Source organism: Crassostrea angulata, chromosome 2, assembly GCF_025612915.1.
Source record: "Crassostrea angulata isolate pt1a10 chromosome 2, ASM2561291v2, whole genome shotgun sequence".
Taxonomy (NCBI): domain Eukaryota; kingdom Metazoa; phylum Mollusca; class Bivalvia; order Ostreida; family Ostreidae; genus Magallana; species Magallana angulata.
Genome location: NC_069112.1, coordinates 34,878,399 through 34,891,878, shown reverse-complemented (window position 1 = coordinate 34,891,878; position 13,480 = coordinate 34,878,399). Strand labels below are relative to the sequence as shown.

The 13,480-nt window shown below is 35.1% G+C and overlaps 3 protein-coding genes across 3 annotated transcripts; all 3 read right to left on the bottom strand.

Annotated features, from left to right (window-relative positions):
* Positions 1-4,664: 4,664 nt before the first annotated feature.
* LOC128174254 (uncharacterized) lies at positions 4,665-5,970 on the bottom strand. The gene is made up of 2 exons (XM_052839849.1): positions 5,689-5,970; positions 4,665-5,418 (listed from the first exon to the last, which is right to left on the bottom strand). The coding sequence occupies exons 1-2, from the start codon at positions 5,968-5,970 to the stop codon at positions 4,714-4,716; spliced, it is 987 nt and encodes a 328-aa protein (XP_052695809.1). The 3' UTR covers positions 4,665-4,713.
* LOC128173481 (uncharacterized) lies at positions 5,930-8,072 on the bottom strand. Its single transcript, XM_052839182.1, has 2 exons — positions 8,058-8,072; positions 5,930-7,029 (listed from the first exon to the last, which is right to left on the bottom strand). Exon 2 carries the CDS (start codon positions 7,018-7,020, stop codon positions 6,460-6,462), a length of 561 nt encoding a protein of 186 aa, XP_052695142.1. The 5' UTR covers positions 7,021-7,029; positions 8,058-8,072; the 3' UTR covers positions 5,930-6,459.
* A 929-nt stretch (positions 8,073-9,001) lies between these two features.
* LOC128173832 (perlucin-like protein) lies at positions 9,002-10,965 on the bottom strand. The gene is made up of 3 exons (XM_052839508.1): positions 10,802-10,965; positions 10,626-10,716; positions 9,002-9,275 (listed from the first exon to the last, which is right to left on the bottom strand). The coding sequence occupies exons 1-3, from the start codon at positions 10,898-10,900 to the stop codon at positions 9,040-9,042; spliced, it is 426 nt and encodes a 141-aa protein (XP_052695468.1). The 5' UTR covers positions 10,901-10,965; the 3' UTR covers positions 9,002-9,039.
* Positions 10,966-13,480: the final 2,515 nt, after the last annotated feature.

Sequence of the window (13,480 nt, the reverse complement as noted above, 5' to 3'; positions counted from 1 at the left end):
CACCCACAATATTGCCTTTTCGATATTTGTCATCGTTGTAGACCCGTGTAACAATCTGTTACATTATATATGTAAGTAGGTGCTTGCACGACAAAGAACCCCTTGCTGATCTACATTTTCATTAACGCATACAAAGAAAAAATATATTTTGATTTATTTTTGAATTTCTTTTGATGTAAAAAAAAAAAAAAAAAGAGAAAAAATTGGTTCTCAGTCTCTCTTTATGCCTGTTTGTTAGCGGTTAATCCAAGTTCATTTTGAATATCCTTTTGTAATTTAAAAAATGCGATGTAAATTTTTTTCATGCAATATTTCGGATAAAGCAATGAAGAGTTGTTTCTTGAAATTTTATTAGACCATAAAATTGTAAAATGCTAACATTGAAAATTGTGCCCGATTTCTTTCTTTTTTTTTAGGTAAAACTTTATTGATTTAAAAAATGATTCTTTGAGACAAACAAATTGACATAATCAATAAGAGTTTGACAATCTCTAACTGCAAATCTGTAGCTATTAGTCAGAAAAAGAATCGGATGGACGACCTAGGACACAGATGGTCCATCCGAATTTCTTGAAAATTGCCATTATTTTCGTACGCGGACGCAATACTCACCGAGACTAAATGGTTCGTATCTTAAGTTTTAACTGCTTTGAAAGGTAATATTGGTTTTCTGATAATTATGAACATGAATAATGAAATTAAAATGGTTAAAATTATAGTAAAATTACCGGCATCGGTCTTCTCCGTGCGCGGATCTAGAAGGGGAAGGGTTCCAGACCCCCCCCCCCCCAGCGAAATTTCTTTCAATTACGTGTACATTATAAACTTACCAAATATGCCTCGGACATCCCTTGGCAAACTCAAATAACCGTCTGACTTTTCAACCCCCTCCCCGGAAAAATTTTCTGATCCGCGCATGTTCCCCCTCCTCGAAATACAAAATTATTCTTCAAAACCCCTTGTAAAATTTCCAGGATCTCCGCATATATACTAAGAGATTCATTGGCGCTTGCGTTCGATAAAAATGCGTGTAAAACGTTTGCCAATGGTCTTTTTACCTTCGTACCGGGCATAACCACAGTCCAACTCTGTGAATAAAATGCGGCGAATCAAACTAGAGACAACGTGTTAAGATCTGCATTTGCTTATAAACATGTAGTATCATCATGCAAAATGCACTGTTCAATTATATTTTTTTTTACTTTACTTGTAAAATTCGTAATTTTTTCTCACAGTTAATTTCTTACAAAGTTACTTTTTTATTTAGTGATTGACACTTTTAATTTTAGACTTTATATGTGATTTCAAAGAGACAGAGTGTCATGTCTCAAGGACTGTTGATCTCTTAAAACAACATTGTACAATTATCAGATTTTCATTTCTTGGACATCAAAGACTCATTGAGTTTATTTAATTATTTTAAATCTGTGAACCTTTCATTCAGCTTACTTATATCATTACCTGTCAATTTATACTCATTGTTAAGATTCTTATAAATAGTTATGTACAATTGTCAATGCACAGTCTGGAATACGGCGGCCAGCCCCGGCCACGTCCGACCCTCCCAGAGTCTTGAGTCCGAAGGTCACTACTGGCCATATCCGAATTGTTTGTAACATGTCTGTCTGTTAAATTGTTATAATGTTGCCATCGTTGAGTCTCGTTCAATAATGTGGAATCCTGCATCAATTGCCTGTTTATTTCTCTGGAACTGTATACTGGTGGACCCTCGGGAATACGGCAAACATACCCTTCGTTTTAGCTTACGGCCCACAGCGCGCCACAACCTTATACCTTATACACTTTACGCCAACATTCCCTCACCCGGTTCGTACTGCACACGACCGATGCAGATCCAGACGAATTCTCTATCACCGTAAAATCTACGCGGTCACAGAAATATAATACTTTGTTTCTCAGTGTTTACACATCTAATATTGTACTATGGTCAGCTATCAATTTTTGGTAATACGTCACAAGTATGACGCAGCTACGACGGAAAACCTAATCGTTGCTTGCAACGAGCTCGTCTCTAGTTTTTATGAAAATGACACTTATTCTTCAGGCAAAGGGGTCATTTTTCTACGTAGAATAATGACCGGGGGGTAATTTTTCTGCGTAGAATAATGACCGGGGAGTCATTATTCTACGCAGAAAAATGACCCCCGGTCATTTTTCTACGGGGGTCATTATTCTTCATTACACCGGCTCTTTTGGCGCGGATCCGGCTCCTCGTGGCTCCGGCTCTTGTCGCACCGTATTCAATTGTTTATAAAATAAATAAAAATTATAGAAATCCAGGAAAGACTTATTCAGTCACGTTCAGACCTTGTACGGTAAAATATAAACAACAAATCACATTTGATTGATCGAAGGGAGTTAAGTAATGATCTCTACGACCTTCCTCTAGAACAGCTTTTGCATCTACTGACGCAAAACACTTCCTTGTATAACCTTTCCAAACGACGCCACCTTGCGTATCTAGTTACCCTTCCAGGGGCAGAATGACAATTTCCGGATTGTCACATTTATAAGCTGTTGTAATAGATATATGCCGAAAACAGTTCGGCATGAAAAATATCCGACAGTTTCGAGGCCTGTGAGGGCCGCGAATTGTCTGATATTGTTTTCATACAGAAGTGTTTGAGACTTATGTCGTACCTATGAAAAAGAAATGGCAATACAGCAGTTTTTTAAAAATAAAAATATCATCCATTGAATTGAGAACAACAGAAGAATTTACTCCAAGTATAAATAAGTTCTTTAAATAAATGGGCTACAAAATTGTCCTTTGGGTATCTAAGGAAATTGAATAGTCCTTGCTCATGGAAATGACTTTTAAGTACGTAAATACCAATTTCTAATTCATTTTATTACATACAGTTGTATTCAAGATATTGGTAGGAATATTGGCAATTCCTACAATTAAAGGAAATATACAAATCTTAAAAATTTTCTTGTTGTATTTTTTAATCTTCTTAAGTGCAGTCACCATTTTTATGTTTCTTCTTCTCAGAAGAAATGTATATGACCTAGCCTAGCTGCCACTAACACTATCACATTAACGTCTGAACGTCAAAGGACTAAATCCATGTTTAGCCAAAATCGGCCTAACGTCAAAAGCAATTAAAATTGTATTAAAAACATTCTAAAACATTTTTTCATTCGTTATGTAACTTTTTTTTTGTGTTTAAGGATTCAGAAATTATATTTCTGATGTTTATTTGAAGACACTATAATAGCGAAAAACGCGTGCTTTTTATAGCGTCAAGCATGACGTTACGTCTTTAAAAGAGCCTTCAAGTAAATTACCTATTAACTATATTGTTATCTATGAAATTGAATGTATTTGTCATTAAATTGAAGTTAAAGATAAGTTCATTATCAGAATTTAATCGAGAAAGAAACGGACTTGAATTTTTTTTACCCGAATGGCACACCTTAGTTTCCGTAAAGTCGGCCATTGTGACACGATTTCGCACGGTGACAAACAGGATTGTACAGCGACAAATGCAAAGGATTTCATCGATGCATTTGTAAAGTAAGTATTATAAAACATCTCGATATTCTCTCTGTAACGTAAGGAAATATAAAATAAGAAATATTTGAATTGTTTTATATAAAAAGAGTTAGATCAACGATCGAGTCACATGTAATGTACAACACGCTGCATAGCTGCATGGTATGGTGTGTTGGCAGCGTTTCCATTTCATTGCGGGAAAAAGTTCACTTCACTATAGATTGGTTTATTATTGTTTAATTGCTATTTAAAGTATTATTTATTAACACATATCATGCATTTTTTCATCAGCTGATCTGAGACACTCACACATTTACCCAATTCCAAGAATGTACAAGGATATACATTAAATCCAACTTGAATGCAAAACAAAGAAGAGCTACATGTATTAAAAAAAACAACGACAGCAATAACTATACTCTATTTGTAACATATTTTAAGCTCTAGTGACTACATAGCATATATGTAACTACCATTTTCAACCCAAACAATGACTCATATATTTCAAAAATATATAAAAGAATAATTACATGTAACATATTTAACACAGAAATTAAAATAGCAAATAATGGGTAACAAATATGGTAATCATAAAGTAAATGATTCTTTGTTATGGCACATTGTCAATTAGTTTAAAAATGAGATGACAAAATGATTCAATATTAAAGGAACATGATAACAGAACACATCATGCAAAATGCACTGACATTACTCTATACAGAGGAGATACCCCTATCTAGTGCAAACAATGTTTTCAAGTTATACAAACATATATATACCAGTAATCAGGGTACAATTTATCTGCAGTGAAGATTTTGTAATTGACAAGGAAGTTGCATAATAAAAACTAGGTAGTGTGCTTCCATCATGATTTAGATAGATTGTATATACTTATCGACAACAATAAACATCTTATTTAAATTAATACACAAAAATATCTTTTGACACTGTATTAGAATTTTCTACTAGTATATATGTAAAAAAAAATTATGATATAATTCTCGCTTAAGTCATAATATGTTACAATTGACAAATTGTTGATTAGAAAACATTTGTGTGATAATAATGCAACCAGATCTGTATTGTGTTTAAATGAATCAAATGAATATATCATATTATAAATCAAAAATGTTCATATTTTCAGGATACCAACAGAGTCTGATTAATCACTAGAAGAAGAAAAATGAACTCAGTTACTCCTCTACCTCACTGTCATCACTGTCCTCAGATTCGTCAATGACAGCTGCATCAGTGACAAACTCGGACCAGTCTTGAATAGACGAAATAGCCTCCCTGTTGTGTCTCCCAACAGCGAGAAACCAGATAACGGCGGCGACATGGGAACATACTCCCACAACACGGGCACCCGCTCGACATCTGCAGTACCATGCAGTGATCTCAGACTCGGAAAACTGGATCCAGAGCAGATACTGTCGGGAAGAAACATGACGACTCTGTTGCTTGACCCTGATAAGCCCATGGAACTCACTGTGAACCAAGATATCCACATCCCCCTCCAAATACTCCTGAATATAACTTGGACACAACTTCAGTTGATAAACTCCACAGGTCAGATTTCGTATGTCATCTTCGCTGATGTTGGGGAATTCCAAAGAATCAGTAGCCACTTCCCACTTTACAGACTTCTTATCCAGACAGTTTTCTTCAACAAATGTCTTTAAAGAGTTAACTTTTGTTGACAAATACCTCATTTTGCATGCAAGGGCCATGTCTTCATCTTCACTTCCTGTCGACAGAGGCTTGCAGTAATGGTTGGAGAGGGCACACACGATGCGCACATAGTCACCGATAAATGGCACTTGATTGGTTGGAAGAACATGAGCAAGGTACTTCCATCGCTTTATCCTTGCATTGGCTGCCTCAACAACCCAACGAATCTGAAAAGTTAAGAACAAGCACCACTCATAAAATAGGTAAAAGTGCCTTATTTAAAATTAACAGTGGGTATATTTCTTTACTAAAAGAAAAAAAATTAAAATGATGAAAATCATAAAATCAATGATTTGGAACAGCATTTGTTTATATTTCAAATGAAGACAGATGTAGAATAATTGTATAATGTAATTGTATTGAAGTTTTTCTGACATGATGATTGATGATTGAATTTATGTTGTAGGTCTGGTAATCAAAATATGTAAACAACTAACCTTGGTGACCAGACGAGAGGCATTGGCATCTAAGGTTGTCATCTGCTTCTGCCCTCTGCTCATCAGGCGAGGCATTTCGGCCCTTATTCCCAGCTCCTCGAGCATATCGACTGAATCTCGGAAGCCTCTGTCTACAACAAAAACATCTTCTTCATGGAACCAGCCCTTCAGATCTTCTACATTGGTATGAAGCATATGGTTTAGGATAGTGGCATCATTATTCCTAGCTAGGTAGGGTCCAAGAACTGTTAGAAAGTATCCGTCTGTGGATGTGACAACCATGGGTTTAACAAGGGGCCTGCCTTTATGTAAACTATATGATTTCCGTTGAAACTGGAAGTTGTTACTTTTCTGAATATATATATAAGTTCCATCCAAAACAGCAATAGCTTTCTTATTTGTAAAATCACCAAAAAGTTCCTGTGCCAGAGGTCTTGTATGATTTTCTATAATTTCTTCTCTTGTTGTATGTTGTAGTCCAAGATGATGTGGTACAAATGACTTCATGAGTGCTGTACGGACTGATTTTACTGCTCTACAGAGGGAAGACTTTGAAATTCCAAAAATCGTGGCCAGAAGTTGATTTGACATTCCTGATCTCAGTTTCAGAAGAAAGATTCCAAGTGACATCCTTGTGCCTCGGTTTTGTGTGTTTCGAATATCACTGGAAATAAAGGAATGGAGGTCTTCAAAGTTTTCTTTAGAGATACCAGTCAGTGCCATATAATCACTGTTGCTCATGGTAGACAGTTCAAAAGAAAATCTGCTTGTTTAGGTCTGGAGGGCATAATTTCGTATTTTTTGGATCAGTTCCAGCACTGTCGACTTGTTTACAAATGAAGACTCGAATGTCTGTATTTTGGTCAAAACACCAGGTCTAAACTCTCCTTCATCAATGTGGGATGGACAACATCTGCTTCCAGGTGGGATGATGATTTCATGGTGAAGAAAGGCTGAAAATCTAGCTGCTGAAGACACGACAACAAGTTTAGGACCCGGTCGCTTGCAGATTAAGCAGTAAGCATGTGAAGAAGGTGTTCTCTGGAGAGGCAAAGATATAGATGGTGGACTGCACATTCCTGGTTGTAGAGGCTGACACACAGGAAGGGAACTAGACTTCTGCTGGCATGTTTTCTGGTTTCCATGGTAGCGATGTCTGCACTTGTTGCACAAAATGTCATTTGAGTTTGCCTCAACAAGAAAGTTCTTTCTGAGGAAGCGACGGATTGCTGTTGACTCACATTTTTTTCTGTCATTTGGCCTTGTTCTTTTTTTGCAAAGGATGCATGGGAAAATCTTTTTACTCTCTGTTTTCATTTGATCTTCATTCATTTTTATGTTCTGAAAAAACAAAATAAAAATGTAGTGATACACAACTTTAATGTTCACTAAAAAATAAAGATATCATTTTATATGTATTGTGAATATTTATGTTTACAACTACTAAGCAAATACTTGCAATGTATCAAGTATAAATTAACTTTAAAGAAAAACTCAAATTGACAAACTGTAGAATTACAGTGCCCCCCCCCCCCCCCCCAATGTATTTAATGGAATTGTCAGTCTAATATTTTTTGGAGCTGCAGACCTTCAGTTGTGTTACAAGTGTTGTTTTTGACATGTGATCAATATATTATCATTTACACATATTTTTCTAGATTAACTTTAATTGCTATAATATGATGATAAACTATAATTGCCAAATTATGATGAAAATGGTTTTTTTAGGGGGGGGTTATAGAAAAAAAGTGTATATTGAAAAAAAGTGTACTCAATATTTTTTCTATCCAATGTTTAAAGAAAAAAAATATATTGCGCCGAGCTGTGATCGATCCCGGATCGTCGAATTTCCAGTCGAGAACGCTACCTTTACACCATTCATACTACGGTAGTTATAGGAATTATATGCTGTACAGTACACTAAAAAAAACTTTAAAACAAAACACTTGGCCGTTTTTCCTTCTATTAAGAAAATAATTATGGTTTATACAGGTTGATTTATTTACTAAATATATATTTTCCATTAGCCTATATTGCGTCCTTCATTTTTTATTTCTAAATATAGACGACTAACGTTCACTCTTTGCCTACACGATATCTGCTATACTGGCTCGCCAGTATGCATTTTAGTATCGGCAATCGAATATTGATTGTTTTTAGACCAAATCTTCAGATTAATAATCATTCTTGTATGTTTTTAATTACATGCCTATATAAAAACAGTCTTTAAGGCTGAGTAACGTATACACGGATTGAACAATCTTCTCATCTGTCAAATAGTATCATGCAGACGAACGTTGCGAACAATATTATTTATTCAAGAAAAAATCAACAGAAATCTACGTATTCAATCAAATTCTTATACATACCTTCAGAGTTCTTCTTTCTTCATTTTCTATAGGTTTTGTTGATCTTTCGTTCGTGTATTTTCAAGATTAATCACGCAAAGTAAAAGTCGCTGTTTGTTTACGTATGCAAATAAGCATGTATGGAATGTCGTGCATGCGCAAAATTAAACACATATACGTTTCATTAACAACACACTGTACCTTTTTATTTTTCAGATTAGATGACAATTACACAATGTGTTTGATTCTTGTGGTTTTTATATTTTTAAAACAAAAAGGTGTGAAAAAACGTGCAATACTGTCAAAAAATAAGTAAATCCGGATTGCTCCTCTTCTTGTTTACATTTTAATTTTCATCAACAGCACACCCTCTGATCCAAAAACTTTCACTTTGAATATCTTTTTTTATTGATACAATTTCATAATTTAAAAACAGTTTTTAGATCAGAGGGTGTGCTGTTGTTGAAAAACACCACCAAAGAACGAAAATGCTGTGATTTTACCCCAAAACCGATCCGGAACCGGTTTTGTCATTTACATATTTTTGCAAGCAGACGTTTTGGCGGGGAAATTCTGGCATGTCAAAATAGTATCAGGTCTAGACTAACACATAACACCAATTTTATTTCATTTTGACCTAGTTTAATTTTGGACATATCACAGGGCCATTTATAGCTAAACATGGATTTTGTCCTTTTAAAGAATAAGTCCTACATTTGGCATTTTGGCTGGGCATAAATTTAGAATACGGCATACAGGAACATTTCGCCTCTGTGTTTTGTTCGCCCCTTTAGCCCTAGTAAGAGTCGAATAAAACAGGGGCTGAATTCTAATATTTTAAATCATTTGTTGTTGAACCTAACCGTCTCTTTGCAAAAGGACAAACCTGTAAGCAAGTGTAGAATAGCGACAATTACACCGGGCAAAAAAAACTTGGATTATTCTCGATTTCTTTTGAAGGTCGATATACTTTGAAATGAAAATGGGGGGGGGGGGGGGGTCCTCATTTTTCACAAATGAAATTTGCTAAAAAGTGACATGCCCGATCATTCCACTGTCCGTTATAAAACATATCTACACAATCACGAATTTTGATACTATATTGAAAATCGTTCGGATTGATAAAGTCCCAATTTGTATAAGTGAAAGGTGTTTTCGAGTGTCCCCATACAAACTGTCCCTCTGTTTCAATATCAGTTCCACCAATCCAAGACGTACACTCGTATTTGCTTCTACAGACTAAAAAAAGAAATGTGGACGTAAAATATCAATTTGAAATACATATACAAGAAACTAGACATGATCAGATTTGGAGCGATTCTTAAATATAAACATTAAAGAAACGAAATAAGATCTCGTTACCCCCCCCCCCCCCCCCCACTTACAGGTAATGATTTCAGAATTACCCCCCCCCCCCCCACCTACAGGTAATAATTTCAGAATTACCCCCCCCCCCCTTTACAGATAATGAATAAAAAACCCTATATACGTCATCAAAGGATGAGGCAATGATATTTTCCAAACGGATATTGCTTCGATCAACTGTGCTTCGATATTCCATTACAAAATCTTGATCGCTTTTAAGTTATTTATAACAGACTTTACAAGTCCCCTTTTTGCTGATTTGATACGAAAAGTCTCACGAATATTAACATTTTTTGTCATTGTATCCATCTTTAATTGTTGTTAATTTTTTAGATACAAGGGACTGATTATTTCAAGTGCCAACCCTGTAGATCCTTAATGGGAACAAACATTGGTGTTTCGAATATTAGAATCGATTAAAATTATCAACACAAACATTTCTTTTTTCTACAATGTTTAACAAAATATGTCTCGTTCTCTAAATATATTGTGTCGAAGTTTGAAAACGTTGGCCCTTAAAACTCTTTAATTACGTCATAAGTGAGTGTGGCATTGAGTTTTCCAGATAGATGTTGTTACGATCAACAACTTGGTAATAATAATGCATAAGAAAATCTTTTTCGTTTTTGAGTCATTTGTAATAGAGTTTACGAGTTTCTTGGCCCCTAATGAAAGGGGTCAGCCCTTTTTAATGATTTCGTTGGAAAGAACATTTGATTGTCTTCCACTTCTGTTATATATGTCTTAACAAACTTTCAACTGATAAATAGATACAGTTTAAAATGTATGAAAATTTTGATTCAAAATTTGTACTCTTTCTTCAAGCGTAAGCGACCTCCAAAACATTTCACCACCGCCATCAAGAAACTGCAATGTGCATAACTTCAAACTGTGGTCTACTTATCCTGAAAATTTCATAATTATATCTCTGATAGTTTCTGAGTTTGTCTGCACAAAAGTGGTCGTAAAAACTTACAAAATCGGCCGTAAATCGGAAACGGAAGTGACGATTCCTGAAAACTTATAAACATATGACCACTGGCAAACATCTGTGAAAAAAAAGTCGAAATCGGGCGAATGATTATTGAAAAATCGCGAGCACAATATTCGTGGAAAAATAAGAAGAAACAGTACGAAAACGTTGCAAACGGAAGACCTTAATAAGACATTGTTTTCAACTGCTAGTTTTTCATTGAAAAATGTCATGAAATTATTTATGCTTACAGACATCCTGTAAAAGGTACTCTTCAATCCACTTATTCTCGTCTTCATTTTTTATTTCAACAAGATACGCACCACACCTTGTGCACTCACTCTGCAATAAAACAAAATGTTGATCTGTTCATTTGCCGTGAAATCTTGGTTTTGTTTCGATTTTTTCCAACATAGAAATGACATACCTTGGCATCAGGCCAAGATAGCTTTGTTCGGTTCAGGAGGTAACAATGTCTATTATTCAGCATCCAGTCTCCGTCACATTCTATAGAAACATACGTCATACAATTAAAAAGCTTCACACAATTTCTAGAAACATGAATGATCACACCGCTTTTGCAAAGTATATGTTTGACCACCTATTAAGCATGTGGGTTTTTTCCAAACTAATTTATTATCATCATGCTTACTTTATCGTAGAAAAAAAGCCCTCTTTCTTTATAATTATCATAACAAAGGAGTTGTTTAAAAATAGAGCTGTTTGTACTTAGCATTGTTATTAAATGTCGTATTTTTCATCTTCTACAGAAAATTGTTGATTAACTTATAATTGTTAAATATTTTATAATTAGTTTATTTTTAACAAGATGGTAATTAATTTTTTTTTATTTGAAAACTTAGTAAGTGCTTTCACTGACCACTCGGTGTTGTGTAATAAATCCATCCGTCTTCGTTCAAAGTATCCGTCGTGTTACAGAAATCAAACACACGACATCTCCTGGACGCCTCTAAGTAACCGACACAAGAACAGGAAGGTCCACACAATAAAGCACACGCGAAAAATGAGTCTGCTGTGTATTCTTTGGAGATGTTCACTTTAAGAAATACGTCGGTATATAGAGGTTGTTCTGTAAAATGTTTATCTATGATATCGGAATGAATCACGACGAGTTTCATCAACATGCACCAGAAAACTAAACGATATGGATGTGTCGCCATTATCATGTGTTAACGGACTCTGCTTGATGTCATTATGATCCGGGTGATAAGATACTGATTGGTTAATCATAAACTTTTAATGAGGCTTTAAGTAGTGTGTATTTCAAGAGCATTCGGAATCGATTATTAACGTTTATTGTGATCCATAGTGATTTGCTTATAGTATCAAGTTATATTGCTATCATTAAGAATTTCTCAACGTCATCTACGAATTTAAAGCTGACATGAATTCATAAAAACGAAAAATTTCCATGTTTACCTGCAACCATCCCCATATTAGTTGCCGATTTCTACTATCATGCTAAAAATTCCTTATATAAAGCCAATAGCATACTCATGCATCACTACATTCAGGTATTTTATTCAACCGCACACGTTGCATTTGACGAAATGACTTGTAAAAAACGCGTGTTGAATAAACAAAATTATGAAAACCACTGCGCTCATAAGGAATATCAAATGAACGACGGAACAAAACAAACTAAATTCACATTTTAATAAAAGTAAATGTAGAACGTTTGTCTCTGCTGTTTAAACATCTTACATGGGCAAAACACACACAACGTACAATGACCGCATGTATTTTAGAAACGGAGTGTTTTTGTAGAAATTGCTTAAAACGATATTGCGTTGTTACTTTTTAGCTCATATGAGCTGAAAGCTCAAGTGAGCTTTTCTTATCACATTTTGTCTGTCGTCCGTTTGTCCGTCCGTAAACTTTTCACATTTTTTACATCTTCTCTAGAACTCCTGGGCCAATTTGAACCAAACAAGGCAGAAATCATCTTTGGGCAAAGGGGACTCAAAGTTGTGAAAATTAAGGGCCACACCCTTTTTCAAGGGGAGATAATTAAAAATTAATGAAAAAAATTGAGAAAATTTCAAAAAATCTTCTCCTCATGAGCATTAAGCCAGATAATGTAGATTCAAAATTGTGAAAATCATGACCCCCGGAGGTAGAGTGGAGCCACAATGGGAGGGGGGGGGGGTCGAAGTTTTACAAAAGAATATATTGAGTAAGTCTTTAAAAATCTTCTTCTAAGAAACTAATCAAGCAAGAAAACTGAATCTTGTTTGGGAACATCCTCAGGTAGTGTAGATTTAAAGTGTGAAAATCATGATCCCAGGATGTAGGGTGGGGCAACAATGGGGGATTGAAGTTTTACATAGGAATATATAGAGTAAATTTTAAATCTTCTTTTCAAAACATTTATCAGCCAGGAAAGCTGAAACTTGTGTGGAAGTATTCTAAGGTAGAGTAGATTCGAATTTATAAAAATCATGACCCCCGGGGGTAGGTTGGGGCCACAATTGGGGGGGGGGTCGTAGTTTTACATAGGAATATATAGAGTAAATCTTTAGAAATCTTATTCTTAGAAACTGATCAGCCATAAAAGCTGAAAACGTGTATGGAAGCATCATCAGGTAGTGTAGATTCCAAGTTGTGAAAATCATGACCCCGGGGGGTATAGTGGGGCCATAATGGGGGTCGAAGTTTTAAAAAGGAATATATTGAGTTAATCTTTAAAACTCTTTTTCTCCAAAACTAATGAGCCAGGAAAGCTGAAGCTTGTGTGGTATCATCCTCAGGTAGTGTAGATTCAAAGTTGTGAAACTTATTATCCTTGGGGGTAGGGTGGGGCCACATTGGGGGAGGGGGGTGTTAAAGTTTTACATAGAAATATATAGAGTAAATCTTAAAAATCTTCTTCTCAGAAACTAATCAGCTAGATGATTCTTTATAATTGTTAAGACTTTTGTAACGTGGTTGAGCCAGGCGATCTCCAAATAACACTGAAGACAGTTTCAATTAATGAATTTATTTTCAAGAAAATAAATCAATAGAAAATATTAACAAATTCTCACTCACTTTTACCCTCACTCACACACTCACTCTCGTTCAAAAACGAAAGGCTTTAATCTTA